This window comes from Aureobasidium subglaciale (assembly GCF_000721755.1).
Source record: "Aureobasidium subglaciale EXF-2481 unplaced genomic scaffold scaffold_6, whole genome shotgun sequence".
NCBI classification, from domain to species: domain Eukaryota; kingdom Fungi; phylum Ascomycota; class Dothideomycetes; order Dothideales; family Saccotheciaceae; genus Aureobasidium; species Aureobasidium subglaciale.
Genome location: NW_013566989.1, coordinates 288,612 through 307,024, shown reverse-complemented (window position 1 = coordinate 307,024; position 18,413 = coordinate 288,612). Strand labels below are relative to the sequence as shown.

Genomic DNA, 18,413 nt, shown 5'->3' with positions numbered 1-18,413 from the left:
AAAGACAACAAGTCATTGCTATAAGGAGTGGGAAGCTTTTGCTCTCATCGCAGGTCACCGCACTCGATTTCCTGTTACCTCATGGACCATGGACCAGGCTACTAGTCCGCACGACTGACACCTACGTCTCCTTAACCACGACCAGTCAGTCGTGTGCTTCTGTGTAGCACTGCAATAGTTTGCACGAAGCAGCATGAACGGCACAAGGAGCATCACGAAGACACTCCGAAATCGACTAGGGCCCAGATTCTGTTGGCGATGTGACTCCTATAAACAGTGCACTTTCGTGCAGTACTTCCGTGATATACAACTATCAGCACGACGAGACTCGAGCGACTGGAGACAACCCATCACGACGAGGACCCGGACTGTCCTTGGGAATCTTGAAGCAACACAGGATCTCCGGCCTCTTTCTTCGATTTCACTCAACCTCCAACATCCAACAGGTTGAAGTTGATGTTGGGAAATCCAAGATGGTGGTTGGGGTTTTTTTATACTGCTTTTCTCTTGGTGAAAGTCTGCTGAGGGATTCACTTCGGCCTTGCTAGTAGGGAGCAAGTCAGTAGTCTCATCGTTCATGGTCTGTGATGGAAGGAGCTGTAAAAAAAAACACAGTGCTTTTCGAGATAGCGAGTTGGCCACTGAGAGACGATCAGTAGCGCTGAACTCAGCTCTGTTTGTCCATTCCGAGTCGAGTCTCTCGTCGTCACGATGATATACTGAAAGACGAGCTGTAAAAAGGCACAATACTTTTCAAGAGTGGTGTGTTGTCCATTGAGAGACAATGCTACATTTCGAGGATGCGAAAACTGTTTTTGAGAAAGAGTCGCTGGTAAATACAACAGAAGGAAGTTATGATATACTACAAGTTTTGTGTGCTCTTCAGACTCTTGATGTGCTCAGCCGAGCGGTCATTGCGCAGATCGTCAGAACGTGTGATGTTGATACAAGTATATGTGGGTATGTTTTCGTCGAGAGAAGGATCGGGGGTATCATGTAATTTACTCGTTGATCTTGGCCAGGAGCCTGTGGTCGCCATAGTTAGTCATATCGTTCTTCAGTTCTCTGGTTGAGGCAATGATGGTACGTACTCGTGATCGCGGAAGAGCGAGTACTCGTCCTCGCCGACCTTGATGGGCGAACCACCGAACTGGGGGATCAAGACCTTGTCACCAGGCTGGACAGAGGGGGCAATGCGCTTGCCGTCACGGTCGAAGGCACCGGGGCCAACAGCGAGGACCTTGGCCTCGTTGAGCTCCTTGACGGCCGACTCAGGAAGGAAGATACCACCGGCGGTCTTGGTCTCGGCCTTGATGCGCTGGACAAGGACACGGTCGAGCAGAGGAGCGAGAGCCTTGATGGACTTGGCGGCGATGGTGGACTGTATTTCGGCAGCGTTAGTCGTTGATTGTTCGGCTCGGAGGTGGCGCAAAGCGTACCATTTTGACGGTGGATATGTTCGACGAGGGTGATTCGACGGGGATATAGATGTGTATGCTGTTGGAGAAAGAAGTGTAGCGGCGATTGATGTATTGCTGTCGGTGGAAAATTCCAGAAGGCACAGCGCCGTCGAGACCCTCGGCCTGGGGACATGCGGTCAAAGCTTCAGGCACTTTCTCTCCTCCGAACATCCGCGACGCTATCTCGTCACGTCCATCGATTCAATGCGTGAGCCATCTGTCGTCGCCGAGACTGACGCAGAGCAAGGTACAAGTCTGCGATGCGTTGCTTCAACAGGCGACAGATATCGCTGTACCGTCGACGAAGCGCATCCAGGCTGGGCTGATCAAGTCCACGGCGTCGCAACCCCTGCAGACAAGAACGAGAGCAATTGTTTTCGACACGCTCTCTTGTCATCTGATGGTACCGCTGTAGTCACATATAACGAGGATCTCATCTTGAGGACTTTTGCAGTGTAAGGACACGAGGAAGGCGCGACTGCCTTTGATCTTCCTTTCCTATTCTCATCTGCCTTCCTGTTTCTGTCTTGTTCCTGCCTCCGTCTAGCTGACATGTGCAAGTCCGTCAATTCATTCGGACGAGAAGGCCACAGAAGTCTCGCCCTACTGTTCAGCTCCATCACCGCTCAAGCTCACCTCGCTCACCCTTCACCCGGCTTTCGATGTCACCAATCCCGCCAGCACTCTCCTTGTGACCTCCCATCCAGACCTGCCTCTACGCCTGATCAATGCTCTTGACATTGCATATATTCATGCCTCTTATACTTGGCAAAACTCTCTCACCGAAGCATACATCTCACCATCGTCTCTGCTCTTTGTGGACAACACCCGCTTTGTTGCCGGCGCAAAAGATACCATTGCTGTGTTCGACGTACACAACGGTGATGGTCCTACCTACGAATGTCCGACACGAAAAGGCCGAAAGGCGAGGAAACTGTATGGGGCAGACTCGGGTGGCATTGGTGGCATAATCTCCTCCTTGGCTCTGTCCGGCGACAACATCTTGGCCGCAGGCACATATAATCGTCAGGTGGGCCTGTTCGAGGCTGCTGGTCAAGGAGAATGTGTGACTGCCTTCGACTTGAGCTACAACGATTTGGAGGATTCTGTGCTCAAAGGAAACGGTGTCAGCCAACTTGCCTGGAGTCCATGTGGAAACTACCTCTTCGTCGCCGAACGTCAGAGCGATGCTTTGCTCGTCTATGATATCAGACATACTGGCCGACGACTGAGCTATCTTTCTGGTCGCTGTGCTCTTACCACACTGAAGCTTTCTTTCGATCTCGCAAGCGATGCGTACGGCAAGGTCAATGTCTGGGCGGGTGGTACAGATGGTAAGGTCAGAGCATGGCAAGATGTTACAGGCAGAGAGGGCCGCATAGAGCCAGATTTTGCATTGCATGTTAGTCATGGTGAGTAGTTCCAATCCTCGACTTGCGCCAACCTCCACTAACGCAGAAACAGCGGCGGTAAGCAATACGATACTTAGCCATCGCGATCCGATGCTCATAACCACGTCTGGTCAACGTCGAAGTCCGAGCGATCTGGTCGACTTGGGCGACTCTGATTCCGAGTCCGACTTGAGCTCCTCAAGCGGCAGCGCGGATAGCAACGACTCTGAATCGGACGACGAGCAGCTCGGAAAAGCCAACGAGCAACTCTCAGGCACAGCTTCCATTGAGGCCATTACAGAACCTGGGAGAGGTCCTGCTTTTGATAATATTCTTTCGTTCTGGCGAATCTTATGAAATAGCAGTTGCAGATCCTAATGTAGTTGAGATGAGTCAACAGAAGCTGACAAGAAAGAATGTGTGTCAGCCAAACCAGGCTCTGGAGAGCACCAGGACACGATACTGTGAGGGGCAAACGCTTTCCGATACCTTGATGTTGTGAGGGGGAAGGTTTGGCTTACAAATGGGAGCTTCTCCGCATCCGACGATCTAGGCCAAAGCCACCAACCTTGAGCAAGTCTATGCGGATATGCTCCACAGTAACTTAACATTCTTGTGTTAACCGCGTGTTAACTGAGCGTCTGCAAGATGACTGCACACTGCAGCTGCATGATAGCGACGAGAAAGATCTGAGCAGAGATGAGTCCCATAAGTCCGTAATGCACATGGCATTGATAATGCATCGAGGCTGTGCCAAGGTAGCTGATGATCGGGGCTGCGGAATTTCGCCCTCCATGGTCTTCAGATGCGGAGATGGATGATGAGCTACACACGTGGTTCAAGAGGGGTGGTGAAGGATCGATCCATCTCGGTTTCGAAAAGGACTGTGGAATCTCAGTCTCGATTTTGAGGCGGAATAGATCCTCTTGCAAGTCTGGTACCATTCCGTCTCTCGAGAATCGGTACACGTTTGGCAAACATTGTGCATTCTGAGAGCTCCATTGAGATTACTACCGTGGAGATAGTTCGGAGTGACAAGTTGGGAATGATGTTGCAGTGGTCAGATAAAGCAAGTATCCCGAGGCTGAAAATGGACCACTCAGATCGCAGCATTCGACGACATTCGTAATAATTTTGTTGCAGGTCTCACTCGGAGGCAACTCACCCGAGCAGATTCGACGCATTGACGTCCTTCGGCATCTCGAGGCAATGCCTGCGAGAAGCTATCAGATTGATTTCTCGTCCTCTTGAGCATGCAGCAAGAGGTACCTAAGGGTCAATGGATATGGACTGATCGATGCAGAAGATACAAGAATGTGGCGGCTGATTCAAGAGTCTTTCCTGCTCTGGCATGGTTCATCGTTCCTTCCCCGGTAACTCCAAGAGGAGTACAGCGCGCGGGGTAGTGCCGCCCTTGCCCCGCCTGCCAAACACACTCCGCGAGTCCGAGGTCTGGCGGTCGCCTATCACCTCCCATTTATGTCCGGATAGGGAAAGGTCCGCTCCAGGACGAGTGGAGATTGGTTCGGTGGACCCGGAATGTCTGGAGCTTGTAGAGGCGAACACGTCGAGTACAAATACCTTGATCATGCCCGAATGCACACGTTTCTCTCCTGACATCCGTTCCTCTCTCCTCTTGTTTTTTTGTGTTTGAGATACCCCCCACATTTATATCACACAATCATGACTTCAATCCAACTTGAGACCCCGACCACGGGCAAGTACGAGCAGCCCACCGGTCTCTTCATTAACAATGAGTTCGTCAAGGGTGTTGATGGCAAGCAATTCGAGGTCATCAACCCCACAAACGAGAAGGTCATCTGCTCTGTCCACGAGGCCAGCGAGAAGGATGTCGACATTGCCGTCGCAGCTGCTCGCAAGGCCTTCGAGGGTGACTGGCGTAAGGTTACCCCCAACGAGCGTGGCAAGCTCCTTGTCAAGCTCGCCGACCTCTTTGATGAGCGTTCAGACCAGCTTGCCGCCATCGAGTCCCTCGATAACGGCAAGGCTTTCACAATGGCCAAGGGCGATGTCGCCGCTGCCTCTGGCTGCCTGAGATACTACGGTGGATGGGCCGACAAGATTGAGGGTAAGGTTGTCGACACCAGCCCCGACACCTTTAACTACATCAGAAAGGAGCCTGTAAGTAGCTGCACACCAAACTCACCCACTCAATACTGACCATCATTTCAGATTGGTGTTTGCGGTCAGATCATTCCCTGGAACTTCCCCCTGCTCATGTGGGCATGGAAGATCGGTCCTGCTATTGCCTGCGGTAACACCGTCGTCCTCAAGACCGCCGAACAGACCCCTCTGTCCGGTCTCTACGCTGCCAACCTGTGCAAGGAAGCTGGCTTCCCTCCCGGTATTGTCAATGTCATCTCTGGTTTCGGAAAGATTGCTGGTGCCGCCATTGCATCGCACATGGACGTTGACAAGGTTGCCTTCACTGGCTCCACCCTCGTCGGTAGACAAATCATGAAGGCCGCTGCTGGCAGCAACCTGAAGAAGGTCACCCTTGAGCTTGGTGGCAAGTCTCCCAACATCGTCTTCGATGATGCCGACATCGACAACGCCATCTCATGGGTCAACTTCGGTATTTTCTTCAACCACGGACAGTGCTGCTGTGCTGGTTCAAGAGTCTACGTCCAGGAGGGCATCTACGATAAGTTTGTTCAGCGCTTCAAGGAGCGTGCTCAGAAGAACGTTGTCGGTGACCCCTTCGCCGCCGACACCTTCCAGGGACCTCAGGTCTCTCAAATCCAGTTCGACAGAATCATGGGTTATATCAAGGCCGGTCAAGACGAGGGTGCTACCATCGTTACCGGTGGCAAGCGCAAGGGTAACGAGGGTTACTTCATCGAGCCCACGATCTTCGCCGATGTCAAGGACGACATGTCCATCATGCAAGAGGAGATTTTCGGCCCTGTCTGCTCCATTGCCAAGTTCAAGACCAAGGAGGACGCTGTCCGTCTCGGCAACAACACTACATACGGTCTCGCCGCCGCCGTCCACACATCCAACCTCAACACCGCCATTGAGGTCTCGAACGCACTTAAGGCTGGTACCGTCTGGGTCAACACCTACAACACCCTTCACTGGCAGTTGCCCTTCGGTGGCTTCAAGTCTTCCGGTATCGGTCGTGAACTCGGTGAGGCTGCTCTTGACAACTACCTCCAGACCAAGACTGTCAGCATCAGACTTGGTGATGCCCTCTTCGGTTAGACGATGTGTATTTGATGATGCTTTCCTAATGGGCATGTGTGCTTAACGACCTTGGCTTATAGCTATTTTACGATTCAACTGTATCTATCTATTCTGAATTTCACATTCACCTTCGCTATGAGAATGATCTTGTCCGTGATACTGTGTTTATCTTCAATTCGCAGATACTCATCGTTTGAAGTACTCGCCACTCGAATGTCGTGAATAAATGTGCATTTGGGCCTATCTCAATGGGTTGTTTATGAGGAGATATCTAGAAGCGGGCGCTGACGTCGAGTGAAGAGATCATACCGGCATTCGTGTAGCTTCGTGTGCAGTTTTAGCATATGCCCAAGACAGAAGATAACCCCATACTCGTCAGGAATCGCAGATTTGATTTATGCTATAGATCATACAGCATATCTAAATTCTTTGTTCTCACGGTCCGTCAAGTCGAGGAACTCATGATTCTCTTCAACCACATATTTGTCTCCCAGTGCTTCCCTCTCAGCATCTCTCTTTCTATTCTCCCGGACTGCAAACCATCGGATCAGGTACAAATCAATCGTGATCAAAAAGTACAAGATACAAATGCTGATCTTCGCAGGTAGGTATCTCGGTGCATCTTTAGTCTGGAACGTCTGTGGCGAGATGATGTTTCCGACTGTATAGGCAATGACACCGATACTGGTTACTGTGATTTTCTTGGTCGAGCCGGCTACATTTGTGCTTTGAAGGGCGAGGATGGTGGTCCAGCCGATGGGGATGCCGCCGGTGAGGTAGAAGCCGATGAGTGCGGGGACTTTGTTGGTGGTGGCCATCAAGATTGCACCGATGATGGAAGGGATGTGACCTGCGATGCAGCACCATAATCTTTGATTTGTTCTGCCAGCAAGGTATGTCAGGCCGATCAGGATGACGACCTCATAGGCACCCAAAGGGGTTACGAGTAACAAGCTCTCTTTCTTGGTATAGCCCATACCAGTCACAAGAATGTTTCCGAAACTTGTGGCGGTCGAGTTTGGGATGTTGGCGGCGAAGATCCAGAATGCGTAGAGCCAGGTGTTGATGTCTTTGATGGCTTCCCAGAACTGGTTCCACTTGAAGACGCGGTTACCAATACCTTGCTCATTCTGACGCATGCGCTCTGCATGCAACGCCTTCTCTTCTGTCGACAGAAACTTTGCAGTCAAAGGAGAGTCAGGCAAGACAAACCAAAAGACGATGCCGACCACCGAGGTAAGCAAGCCAAGGAAGAGAAAGATGATTTGCCAACCCTCAAGAGCAGCATTGGCATCACCGCCCACATGACTGGCAACACCATAAGAAAAGAAGCCTCCCAGCATTTGCGCAAACCCGCACATGGAGAACCAGATACCGACACGGAAAGCTTGTTCTTCTTTGCGATACCAAGAAGACGTAAAGACAACCCATGCTGGTACAATTGCAGCTTCAGCAACACCAAGCAAGGCACGGCAGACCATGAGAGTTGCAAAAGACTTGCAGGCAGCAAGACTGGCCAGAACTGCACCCCAGATGATGACATTGGCAGCGACATATTTGGCAAGAGGAAATAACTGAATCAGACGAATCGTTGGAAATTCAAAAGCCAACTGTCCAAAGAAGAATATACTCGCAATCCAGTTGAATTGAGTACCGTGTAGATCTGCCGAAGTCTTGATACCAGTGACGCTAGCATATGAGATGGCGATCTTGTCGAGATACTGTAAGACTGTAGACATTACAATTAGCAGAGCTTATAGGGAGCTTGACAGTTTCCTTACAATAGACTATGCAAATCATCGGCATGACGTGGAGATCAATGCGGCGTAGAAGCCTTCTGTTCTTCTCTGGATCCAGGACAGTGGGCTCCAAGCCGTGTTGTTGCACCAACTGTAATGCAGCATCAACATCTTTACGAGGGTGATCCTCGACGGCATGTTGAACCTGTTCCAGATGCTTTTCTAAATCGTTCACCATGATGATGGACAGGTAGTCAATAAGCACAAATTACAAAACCTACCTTTACGGAATCATCAACACTATTTATCACATTGTCGCATTCAACGAATTTTCCCTTGAATATTTCTGTTCAGAAGTAGCAAGCTGAGATCCATGTCGTGCTCGAATCCTGCATCACGCAATTATACTTTTCGGGTTGCAATTCGCGACAACACGCCCAACAAGGGCGTGCAGTATCCACAAATCCGCACGTCGGTGCAGCGCGGACCTTGGCTCTGGGTATGAAAAGTTTTTGTCTTCGGCGTGTCCGATGATAAGGCTAGAGACCGCTGCCAAATGGTCGAGTAACGTATGAGAGAGGGTTCTTGTCGGAGTCGAAGCGTTTCGATCGCGTTCTTGGCAATGCTGACAGCGCTGGCCAATGTTTTCCCTCAGGAAGAAGTAAGTGAACAGAAAAAAAAAAAGACAGCGTATGTCTACGCTTGGGTATCGAACAATATAAGCACATGATCAAATCCACAGACGGTAGCCCTCAGTCTTCGTCACTGTCATCGTCGTCACTCTCCTCCATCTTTTTCCTCTTGTTGGTCTTTGCTTGTTGCTTCTGGACCGCTTCTCCAGCACCCTTGATCTGGAAGACATAGCTTCTTGAAAGTCTTTCTTCTCCCTTCCAGCCTCCACCTCCTTCAATGTTGCCTAGTGTGCGTGCATGAGCATATCCTGGATAGGCATCTGCTTGGAAACGGAAGCTGCGTTGGACTTCGAGACCAGCATGACGGCCTAGATCGCGAATGTTCCAGAGGGTATATGGTTCGCCTTCGAACAGAGTGACGATGACTGTGCCATGAGGAGCGAGCAAGGGAGTTACAGCCCCGAAGAAAGAGACGAGCATCTCTACAGGTGTGATCAGTATTCTGCAGAGCTGAACAGCGCAGGGATGTTGGTAGACACATACCTTGGTTGTACCTGACCTGCCTGTTCACATCCGTGCTCTTTCCGCCGACATGAGGGAAGTTGAAGATGACTCGCTCCCAACCTCCGGCCTGTTTCTTGACTTCTCTTTGACCAAGCTTCGTCGCATCAACCCCATGTAGTACCCTTTGCTCTTCTGCCTCGATAGCCTCCTTGTTCTCCTGTGCTTGCGGATATTTTTCCGCCAACTCGGCTGCGGAATCATATGTCGTAGCCAACAAGGCAGCGCAACCGTGTGTATCCACCAGACTTCTGCTGTAACTCAAGTCGCCATCTCCAATGACCAGAATGCGCTCGAGGGCGTCAAATGGGATTACGGGGTCCTGGTTCTGTTGTTGCTGCCGTGACGCGGGCGATGCTTTCTTTTCCGAGGCACTCTTTGCGGCTTTGGCATGTTGTTGCGATTTTGATTGCTGATGTTTCGGTCTTGATGGGCCATCTCGAACGTTGAATTTTGGGCGACCACCGTTGGACTTCTCATTGTGCTCTCTGCGTTCTTGTGTCTTACGGCGCTTTGATTTGCCCATTGTTGTGAACGTGTAATGCTTTGTCCTTGTCAAAGTAAATTGACCAATCCAAGTTTCTTTGCAAGATTGAAGATTCCGGTCGGCACGTCATCCGAAAGATCGACGTCGAGGAACGGGCCGCCTCCACATCGTCGTCTCTTTGGGTCTCGCCTTACAGGCCATGTCAATATCATGCCTTTGCTGTCTTTACATTCGCGACTCGCATACAGACACACCATCACGAAAGTTCTGCATGTCATCTTGAAAATGTTAAAATCGGCATGGTTTAGTTTGATTCAGCTTCTTGTGCTTGCTTGGGTCTAGGTAGAGTGTCTTTGACCGCTTGAACCCTTCTAAACAACGCTGTTTTGTCCGCCATTGTCCGACGAAACCCAGGCTGGGCCAGATGCGCCTTGGGACAGATCCATGCTCTAAGCACGGGTATGGTGAAGCCGATCCACATGACAGGACTTTTACATCCAGTTTCATCACTGTCGAACGACATGCGAGAATGAAGGTAGAGCATGAGATAAGGCTCCAGCTATCCAAGACTGGCATGTCAACATCAGGGCTATTCTTGTAGTGATAAAATCCCGGTACGAGCTATGCAGCGACTCCGTGCGTCCGATTCCTTCATGTCGCATCGGGCTGGCATGAGGAGAGTGTTGGCGCAAATATCCTTCGCCCGATCCTGTAAATTGAAACAACTTTTGTGCGACAAAATCATCAATGTGTCTATCCCAGAAACAAAGAGTAGCCGCATTTTGAGAGCAGAAAGCAATAGAGCGACTTCGAAAAGAGCCAGGGTATCATTAGAAGGTAGAAGTGATGTAAAGGGTCATTGAATGATAATTTGGGTGGAGTTTGTCGAGGGAACGTTGTTCATGCCAGTACGATAGGCATGTGGTCCGCATGTCCGAATGCTTTGCCACATGATGGGCACTTTCTGGATCGGTTGGCGATGAGATTCTGTACACAACCTTGACAGAAAGTGTGGCTGCATAGTTTGAGAACAGTGTTGCGCAGATTCGAGTTGCAAACAGGACAGATGGCGATTTTCTGCTGGTCATCAGTTTATGGTCAGTCACACATGGTGTACTCGGACTTACACGCCAATCGTCTGATTCAGACTCCCGTCCAGGCCCCTTTCTCTTCATGGCATCGAGAGACTTCTTGGTGTCTTCCAAGCGGACCTTGACCTCTTCCAACTCAACCTCGGCTTGTCTCTTTGCTGATGCAGCTGCTGAAGATGCAGCTTCCTTTGAGACGACCAACTTCTTCATGTCGGTGATTTGTGTGCGAAGCTTCTCGAGAGTCAAGTTTCCCTCGCTGAGCTTCTGTTGCATTGTTCTGTTCTGTTGGGATATGGATGTTAATGACTCCTTGGACTCGGAAATCTGCTTCTCCAGATTGATAATCAGTGATCTGCTGTTGTTCTCTGCGTCCTTCAGTTGCGTCACGATTTCGGAGCTCTTTGCATTCTGCGCTTTCAGAGTTCGGAGCTCGTTTTCGCGTGCGTCCTTTGCCTTCATTGCTGCGAAGTACTTCTGATCGGCCTTGGCTTTCTCGGCGTGGATGCGTGTGCGCTGTTCTTCCCATTCGGTGATCTCGGACACCTTTCTCTCTGCCAGGCCCTTGGCCTTTTTCCATGCCGCTTCCATAGAGGGCAACTCATTGTTAAGCAGCAGATGTCTGTTCTCGAGCGTCTTGAGCTGCGACCTAAGCTCGTCAATTGGCATTGTGTCGACGGCCTCGTTGGTAGATGTTGCGGTGCTTTCTCCAATCTGCAGCTTGAGACGCTCGACTTCGGATTCCAGAGCGGTGATACGAGTTTCGCGAGCCGCTGCCAGTTCCTTGATCGAGTCGGAAGCAAGCTGAGTCTGATCCTGGGAGCCTTTTCGGACGGAAAGTTCAGCTGACAACTCATCTCTTGCATTGCGGATACGAGCAAGGTCGGATTCGGCGCGTGCTAGCTGACTTTCGAGGTCAGTTGTATTCGTCTGTGATTCTTCTTCCATGTTGTTTCGGTATGATGTCCTTTCAGCCTGCAACTTCTGAGCTTCCTCACGCAGTTGTAGATTTGTGGCTTCGAGATCATTCACACGCTTGATCACATCTTCATGTTGGGACTTCAAGAGTTTGTAGAGGTCGGATTTGGCGTAGTCCTCATCAGATAGTGAGGTAAGTCGGATTTTGGCGGATGTCAATTCCTCGGTCAATTGCTTATTCTCTGCCTCGAGTTGCTCAGTTTGGAGTTTGCGCTTTTCGGAAGCAGCGATAGCCTCTTTGCGAGCCGTCTCCGCAGCAGCGTGAACGACACTGTCGACTTCGCCGTTTGTCTCTGCGGCTTCGTTCTTCACGGACTTCTTTTCCGATGATGAGCTGGATTCCAGATTTCCGCCCATGGTGGCTTGACGCTCGAGTTTCTGTACCTGAGCGCTTTTTGCGCGGTCAAGTTTCTTTTCGGCGAGAAGGTAGCGGTATGAGGCCTGTTCCAGACGTTCTGACAACTGGTCGCGTTCACCAATGATTCTTTGACTTTCAATCAGATGAGCCTTTTCGTTGGCCAGAAGAGCGGCCAGTCTCTCCTGCAAACTCCTGACTTCCGGTTCGGCGGCAGGCAACCTGCCGAAGACATCCTTGATAGCGGCCTTTATTTTGGAGGAGCGGTTCTTGAGATGAGAATCGAATTGAGTGTTGTCGTCAAACAGCAAAGATGAGCGGAAAAGTTCACCCGCTTCAGGTTCCTGGTCCGAGACGAGGTCGCCAACTAGGATTCTGATCTCGTCGAGTAACTACAGGGTCGGCGGCGTCAGCGTCGGGAATGGTCGCGGGGAGTCATGTCGGGGGATATTCACCTGTGTGAACCATGCATCGACGATGCGCAGATGATCGTCATGGTGCTGGGAGCGCTTGGAGAGGTCTTGGACTTGAGACTCGTAGAGGGCTTTCTCGCGCTTGTACTCTTTCATTTGACGGAGAATGGCATCTTTCTGGAAGGACTGAAAATGGAGTTAGCAGGGCAGGTCGCGTGTTGGGGACGGGTGGTTTGGAGATGGATACCTCGACATCTTTTTCCTTCTCCGAGTCCATCCTCATCTGAGGGGCATTCTGACTGGGCTGGTGGCGCTTGCTAGGATAGATGTCGTCCGAGTCGGGCTGGATGGATCTCTTACGCTCATCCATGGTGGGCTTTGCGGACGGGACAGACAAGTTGGTCGTGTCGGAGAGCGTCATGTCACTGCCAGCTGGGTGGTGGCGAAGAGGGCGCCGTGGAAGCTGTCGTGGTGGCGTGGTAGCAAGAGGCTAGGAGAGACAGTGTAGGGCGAAGTTGGCGCGAGAGAGGGAGAGTGTTCGACAATGCTGCGTCTGTGAGGGCCTTGGCGCTTTGGACCGCCGAGCGGCTGCAACTTTGAACTTTGGCCAAGTCCAACGCTGCTTCCTCGACCAAAGACATCTCGAGCAAACCATCGACGTCTGGGACGCAGCAAACAGAGCGGCACACTCATCGACTCGGACCTCGCAATCCAACAAGAGATGCGCGCTTAGCCGTCATGGCGCCCTTGACCAGTTCAGCCATCAGTGCGACGCGCCATTCGAACAAAACCGCGATTCCCCTCACTAACGCGTTTGCCAGACAAGGGCAAGAAGTTCGCTCCAAAGGCTGCCGTCGCCCGTCGTCGCCCTGCTCAACCCGCCGGCCAGCCTGCCGCTCAGTCCGCTACTCAGCCCGCTGCTCACCCAGTCGAAGCTACGCCTGCCTCTGAGCCCACTCCATCTTCCACCAATCTCGATGCCAGTGCTGGCGCATCACAACCAGAGTCCACCTCGACTCAACCCGACCAACAACATGTTCCGACTACTCCCCTCCCTACTCCTCCTGCAACTCAGCAATCTCCAGTAACCCGCCCGCCTCCTGCCGTCGCTCAACAAGCTGCAAGACAACCCACTCCTCCACCACCGGCTTCTCTCCCTCAACTTTTGGAGCCGTCGCCGCTCTCTCTCGCCCGGTCCGATGTCTCGCTGCAAAAACCCGCGACATCTCTCCCCACCGCCAGCCCTGCTCCAACTTCACAGACCATAGTCGGATCCACTCCTCCCGTCACCCACCCGGAACCACATCAATCCGATTCTTCTACCGACCATGTCTCTTCCCGTCAACAATCGGAATTCGTGCCGCCTTCTCCGACTCAATTGGCTGGCCAGAAGCGAAAGCGTCCTACGCCTCCACCTTCCGCACCTTCCCAGCAGTCGACAGCTGAGCAGGCCACACAGCCCATGGCCGATCAACATGCTCTCCCTACTGTCGAAGCAGATCACGAAGCTGCTCTGATAAACTCCCTGATTAATCACCAAGAACAATCGAGAGCTCCTGTAGCCCAGATGCTGCCACCCGCCAACTCGAGTGCCTCGGCTCCCAAACCTCGCGCAAAGCGACAGAGGAAGAACGCTGCTACTCAACCTTCCGAAGAGGCGGCAGACCCTTCTCAGGCTGTCAGCGGAGCCCGAGAGGACAATACAGATGCGGCAGCTGTTGCGAAGCTAAAGAAGCCTAGAGCCTCAAGAGCGAAACGCGCACCAAAATCGGCCGCAACAGTCGTGGAAGATGAGAATGGAAATATAGTGGAGACACAGGAACCAGCTGCTCGCCCTACGCCCAAGCCAAGGCAGCCCCGCCAAAAGAAGAAGCAAGCACAGCAGGTCGAAGGGCAGGATGGTGAACCAGGCGAAGATGACCCCGTAGAGGACCCGGAGAACCACGAGATTGATGTCACTGAAACAACCATGTTCGAGCTCACCAAAGACAGAGGCTTGGGCAAAGTATCAGAAAGAGAGACCAAAATGGCCGCCATAGACTGGGACGAGGTACACAGGAAAAGAGTGGCAGAGGCAGAAGCTATTCGAGCAGGCATTGACCCTGCAACCCTCAACAACAATACACGACCAGTCGAGAACGCCGAGGGTGGAGAGGGCGCAGAAGGCGAGCCTAGCGCAGAGACACCCCAAGCACCACCAGCCGTTGTAACAGGACCTCGACTTCGCATAGATGCCGAAGGAAACCTGGTGGTAGATGAAGAAAGTTTGCGCATCGATCGACAAGCACAAGCCGAGCGCAACGCCGAAAACCTGATCGTAACGGAAAATGATGACTTGACCAAGCGTGTGAACCAGATGAGCTGGATCAACGAACGCCGACGCGATCCCACTGATCGTGTGCCTTTCTTCAAAATGAAGTCGGATCCGTGGAGCGATGAGGAGACAGACCGTTTCTACGAAGCGCTTCGCATGTTTGGCACCGACTTCTTCATCATCTCGAAGATGTTCCCGCCGAAAACTCGCCGTCAGATCAAGCTAAAGTTCATTCGCGAAGAACGCCTCGACGCCGATCGTGTCAATCGAGTTCTAGCCGGCGAAGCAGTTCCCATGAATCTGGAATCATTCGCAGAAGCCACTGGACAGGAACTCGGAGGCTTCAAGGATCCACGCGAATTGGAAGAAGAATTGAGAGTCGAGGGTGAAGAGCAACGCGTGGAAATCGCTCGCAAGAAGAAGGAAATGGAAGAGGCAAAGGAGCAGCGAGACATCCAAATGGCGGCCAGAGAAAAGGACCAGGAAGAGCGTGCAGCTCAGAGACGCGAGAAGGCCGCCATGCGCCAGAACAAGCGCAGAGGTATCTTCGGCAATGGCACCTTTTGAGTGCATACTTTACACAGTCACTACAGACTTGCTAATAATTACGACGACACGTTATCAAATGAACAAACCAAGACTTTACAAATCATCAGAAGACCAAGAATGGAAAATTGGAGAGTGCTGATCACGCGAGACATGGAGAATAAAGCCCCCTTTGACCCTCGATGGACACTGTTAGGTGGGTGAGTGGTAGGTCAAGCACCCAGTGGCTGCACAAAATCATGTTTTCCTTTGGTGATTTGATCTTTTTACTATGATATACACGCCATCATAACTTACAGCCTCTACCCAAGCAAAAAGGCATTAACACTCTGCAAAGTCGTCCGACTAGGATTAGCATCCGGCTTGGCCACAGAGATCCAACTAAGTCTTTGCTTGATTTTTTCCTTGTTCAATCCATTCGGCGGCTCTTTGACTTCCTCTGCCCGCCTCAGTGATCCTTCTTCTGTGATGAAGAGACATAGGATTGCTAGTGCCACGCCAACACCTTGGTCTTTTCCAGACGCATCTGCTACTACGATGCGAGAGGGAGAAGCTGTGGAGATAAGTATCTTCATCGAGGCGATGAGATTGGCGAGGCTGTGGCGCAGCTGACGGCTTCCTACTTTTCCGTCGGCAAGGATGAGGTGTAGGTACCTTGCTCTGAACTTCGACCGTAGGATGCTGCTTTCCTTTGGCGCAACGGTGATGACGATATCGGTTGTTTCTGCATCTGTCTCTGCGGCTTCGATCGTACCAATTGCTATGTTCTTTCTTGGTCCGAGGACAGTGAGTTGAGAACCTTTGATTCCATCATCTTGGGCTACTAGCGCGGCGATTGTTTGTTCGATCATGTCTTCAGGTGTGGAAAGAAGGGTTTCGCTGTGTTTCCAGAAGAGAGGAGCTGTCAGACCTTGAGCCCAGGCTTCCGCGTCGTCTGCGGCGCCTTGTACGTATCCAGTCTCGGATGTAGACTCTGAGCCAGACACGCGAGAAGAAGCCGTGAGAAGTACGACCGGATGAAAAGAAGCAAATTCTGGAGGTGAAGCAGGCAGAGTCGATGTTGGCGTGACCCAGATCGGACGTAGAGGTTTGGTGAGCTTTTCACGGATGCTCGAAAGGTCGAGATTCAATGTCTGTCTGGCACGGTCAGTGATTGTGAGGAAGTAGCCGTACCAGGAGTTGCCTTGCCTTGAGAGATTCGACGAAACCTGACATTCGTGCAGTGATCTGGGCGTGCTCGGATGCTCCTACTACTGTTGGTGGTGTAGTGACCTCATGGCTCTCTGTTATGTCTGGAAATAGCAAACAATTCATGACGGTCGTCCATATGGGAATAGTCTTTGACAAAGCATCAGGCATGCTTTTGCCTCGCCGTGTAGAATCAACGACGATGCATCTGTTCGAAAGTCAGCCTCCTCCATTATCCATCAGTAGCCATGATAGAGGTGATGAGACTTACCCATCGAACTCTGCTATCGTCTCCAACACTTGCAAGTTCAATCTCCTCAAGCTAAAGCTCCACTGTGCCATGTGCCCATCTGTGCTCTTGAAATATGCACTCTGTTTCTTCTGCTCCGGCGAGATATACCAGCTTCCACACCTCTCGTTCGCTACCAATGGCAATTGATACGCTTCAGCAACGTCAGAAACAAAGTTTGCATCTTGTTTGATCGAGCGAAGCCTGTTGGGTATTGATAGTGTGCTTCTTTTGAGTTCTCCAAGCACTTTGTTGAAGGAGTTGTTGCTTGTTTGGTTAAAAATAAGATCAGAGAGCTGTGGGTAATTTGTGCTTCCACCAGAAATTGGTTTGGCCTCACTGTTGCGTTCGGTCATGGTATTTCTAGATCGACTTTTCTGCGTCCTAGAATGACTGCTGGAAGTAATTTTGACGAGCTGCCTTGTGTATTCGAGTCTTCCCGGAGTCTTCTTTGCTGATCAAGTGAATATCCGGGGGAGTGTGTCTACACCAAAGTAGTCAATTCAGATGTCATTCATGATGTCTGGACTTCGCAAAGTGGACTCAATCATTAATTAAATGCAAAATAAAGCTTCCGATAGTTTCTCCGAAGTTTTACCAACTCTGGAAGCCCAACGTCAGCTCGTACCTTGCTTGCAATTCTATTGTCCCACCAGCAACCGAACCACCAGCAAAGAGTCTCTAAAAAAAGGTATGTGCTACTCAAGAGCACGGCTAATCTTGTCGAATGATACAGGTATTCTCCAGCGATAGGTGTCGATCAGTGTAGACTAGTTTCCTAGGTGCCGCAACTTTTGCAGATGTCAAGCAAAGCAGGTAGGTCTTGGTGCATACCACGGTGACCGGAGTACTCTGTAGACGGAGACCCATCCTTTGGCGACGATTGAGACCCGACATCTTTCAAATCGTCGACTGCCTTGCGAGCAAGACTACTGGCCAGAGCTCTGGTCTTGCTCTCGAGCATCTGAATACAACTTCAGTCTCTTTGTCGGAAGCTATACCAGTCGCCTCATAAGACTTGATCATATTGCTCTCCATCGATGATGTCGTTTTCTTTGCACTCGACCGAAGGTGTCGTCGTTTTGTTCTTGACTGGGACATGGTCGCCACCCACCTTGGCAAGACCAAGGACGCTGTCCGGTATGTTCACCTTCACCATGCCTCAAGCCTTTATGCTTATCTTTCGATGTAGTCAACGCTTCATGAAACTGAAGAAAGAGGTCAGCGATCTCGCTGCTGGCTCGGTCGACGCTGAGGATGGTGGTGGCACTGCTGCTGTCGCTCCTGCCGCTGCCACCGCTTCCACCCGCAAGCGTAAGGGCAAGGCCGCCATGCTTGCCGAAGACGATGAAGATGATGTCACCCCTCCCCCCAGGAGAGGACGCGGAAGACCCAAGAAGGTTCTTCCCGACAATAAGGAGCCGTCCCCTTCGGCCAAGAAGACCAAGAAGGCTCTGACTGACGAGGACGCGCCCACCCCTCTTCCCAAGAAGAAGGCCAAGAAAGTCAACTCTGAGCAGGCTGACGCTGACGAAGATGCTTAAAGGTAAGAGTTTTCCACTCCACTGTTAGACAAGCTCTTCATACTGATCATGTTTACAGTCTTCTCTGATGCTAGTGTGCTAAAATCTCGTCTGTATCATCACACGTATCAGGAGGAATACAAGACGCAGTCTTTACTACACAAAGGGTAGCCCTCAAGCAGTCATGAATCAATCAATCGATCGTCCCCCTTCGCCTGTTTCTCATCCTTGTATGCCTCTTC

General features: G+C 51.3%; 11 protein-coding genes across 11 annotated transcripts; 4 read left to right on the top strand and 7 right to left on the bottom strand.

Annotated features, from left to right (window-relative positions):
• Positions 1 to 839: 839 nt before the first annotated feature.
• On the bottom strand, positions 840 to 1,502 carry AUEXF2481DRAFT_38246 (uncharacterized protein). The gene is made up of 3 exons (XM_013489932.1): positions 1,440 to 1,502; positions 1,092 to 1,381; positions 840 to 1,026 (listed from the first exon to the last, which is right to left on the bottom strand). The coding sequence occupies exons 1-3, from the start codon at positions 1,440 to 1,442 to the stop codon at positions 1,002 to 1,004; spliced, it is 318 nt and encodes a 105-aa protein (XP_013345386.1). The 5' UTR covers positions 1,443 to 1,502; the 3' UTR covers positions 840 to 1,001.
• A 162-nt stretch (positions 1,503 to 1,664) lies between these two features.
• Positions 1,665 to 3,208, top strand: AUEXF2481DRAFT_3527 (uncharacterized protein; the record flags this gene model as incomplete). The annotated part of the gene is made up of 3 exons (XM_013489767.1): positions 1,665 to 1,915; positions 2,022 to 2,872; positions 2,925 to 3,208. The coding sequence occupies 3 exons, from the start codon at positions 1,665 to 1,667 to the stop codon at positions 3,206 to 3,208; spliced, it is 1,386 nt and encodes a 461-aa protein (XP_013345221.1).
• Positions 3,209 to 4,534: 1,326 nt separating this feature from the next.
• Positions 4,535 to 6,076, top strand: AUEXF2481DRAFT_46485 (uncharacterized protein; the record flags this gene model as incomplete). The annotated part of the gene is made up of 2 exons (XM_013489993.1): positions 4,535 to 4,993; positions 5,045 to 6,076. 2 exons carry the CDS (start codon positions 4,535 to 4,537, stop codon positions 6,074 to 6,076), a joined length of 1,491 nt encoding a protein of 496 aa, XP_013345447.1.
• Positions 6,077 to 6,465: 389 nt separating this feature from the next.
• Positions 6,466 to 8,035, bottom strand: AUEXF2481DRAFT_64045 (uncharacterized protein; the record flags this gene model as incomplete). The annotated part of the gene is made up of 2 exons (XM_013490031.1): positions 6,466 to 7,787; positions 7,840 to 8,035. The coding sequence occupies 2 exons, from the start codon at positions 8,033 to 8,035 to the stop codon at positions 6,466 to 6,468; spliced, it is 1,518 nt and encodes a 505-aa protein (XP_013345485.1).
• A 610-nt stretch (positions 8,036 to 8,645) lies between these two features.
• Positions 8,646 to 9,297, bottom strand: AUEXF2481DRAFT_55817 (uncharacterized protein; the record flags this gene model as incomplete). Its single annotated transcript, XM_013490009.1, has 2 exons — positions 8,646 to 8,911; positions 8,973 to 9,297. Coding segments are annotated over 2 exons (591 nt in total), but the record flags the coding sequence as incomplete, so codon positions are not given.
• Positions 9,298 to 9,640: 343 nt separating this feature from the next.
• On the bottom strand, positions 9,641 to 10,215 carry AUEXF2481DRAFT_615226 (uncharacterized protein). The gene has a single exon (XM_013490108.1). The coding sequence runs from the start codon at positions 10,051 to 10,053 to the stop codon at positions 9,766 to 9,768; it is 288 nt and encodes a 95-aa protein (XP_013345562.1). The 5' UTR covers positions 10,054 to 10,215; the 3' UTR covers positions 9,641 to 9,765.
• Positions 10,216 to 10,377: 162 nt separating this feature from the next.
• Positions 10,378 to 12,681, bottom strand: AUEXF2481DRAFT_3523 (uncharacterized protein; the record flags this gene model as incomplete). Its single annotated transcript, XM_013489766.1, has 4 exons — positions 10,378 to 10,554; positions 10,605 to 12,290; positions 12,354 to 12,497; positions 12,559 to 12,681. 4 exons carry the CDS (start codon positions 12,679 to 12,681, stop codon positions 10,378 to 10,380), a joined length of 2,130 nt encoding a protein of 709 aa, XP_013345220.1.
• A 368-nt stretch (positions 12,682 to 13,049) lies between these two features.
• Positions 13,050 to 15,192, top strand: AUEXF2481DRAFT_3522 (uncharacterized protein; the record flags this gene model as incomplete). The annotated part of the gene is made up of 2 exons (XM_013489765.1): positions 13,050 to 13,077; positions 13,133 to 15,192. 2 exons carry the CDS (start codon positions 13,050 to 13,052, stop codon positions 15,190 to 15,192), a joined length of 2,088 nt encoding a protein of 695 aa, XP_013345219.1.
• A 185-nt stretch (positions 15,193 to 15,377) lies between these two features.
• AUEXF2481DRAFT_38239 (uncharacterized protein) lies at positions 15,378 to 17,173 on the bottom strand. Its single transcript, XM_013489931.1, has 3 exons — positions 16,631 to 17,173; positions 16,360 to 16,567; positions 15,378 to 16,304 (listed from the first exon to the last, which is right to left on the bottom strand). Exons 1-3 carry the CDS (start codon positions 17,002 to 17,004, stop codon positions 15,474 to 15,476), a joined length of 1,413 nt encoding a protein of 470 aa, XP_013345385.1. The 5' UTR covers positions 17,005 to 17,173; the 3' UTR covers positions 15,378 to 15,473.
• A 122-nt stretch (positions 17,174 to 17,295) lies between these two features.
• Positions 17,296 to 17,646, bottom strand: AUEXF2481DRAFT_615199 (uncharacterized protein). Its single transcript, XM_013490107.1, has one exon. The coding sequence runs from the start codon at positions 17,543 to 17,545 to the stop codon at positions 17,363 to 17,365; it is 183 nt and encodes a 60-aa protein (XP_013345561.1). The 5' UTR covers positions 17,546 to 17,646; the 3' UTR covers positions 17,296 to 17,362.
• Positions 17,302 to 18,381, top strand: AUEXF2481DRAFT_78461 (uncharacterized protein). The gene is made up of 3 exons (XM_013490052.1): positions 17,302 to 17,788; positions 17,841 to 18,194; positions 18,251 to 18,381. Exons 1-2 carry the CDS (start codon positions 17,748 to 17,750, stop codon positions 18,190 to 18,192), a joined length of 393 nt encoding a protein of 130 aa, XP_013345506.1. The 5' UTR covers positions 17,302 to 17,747; the 3' UTR covers positions 18,193 to 18,194; positions 18,251 to 18,381.
• The last annotated feature ends 32 nt before the right edge of the window (positions 18,382 to 18,413 follow it).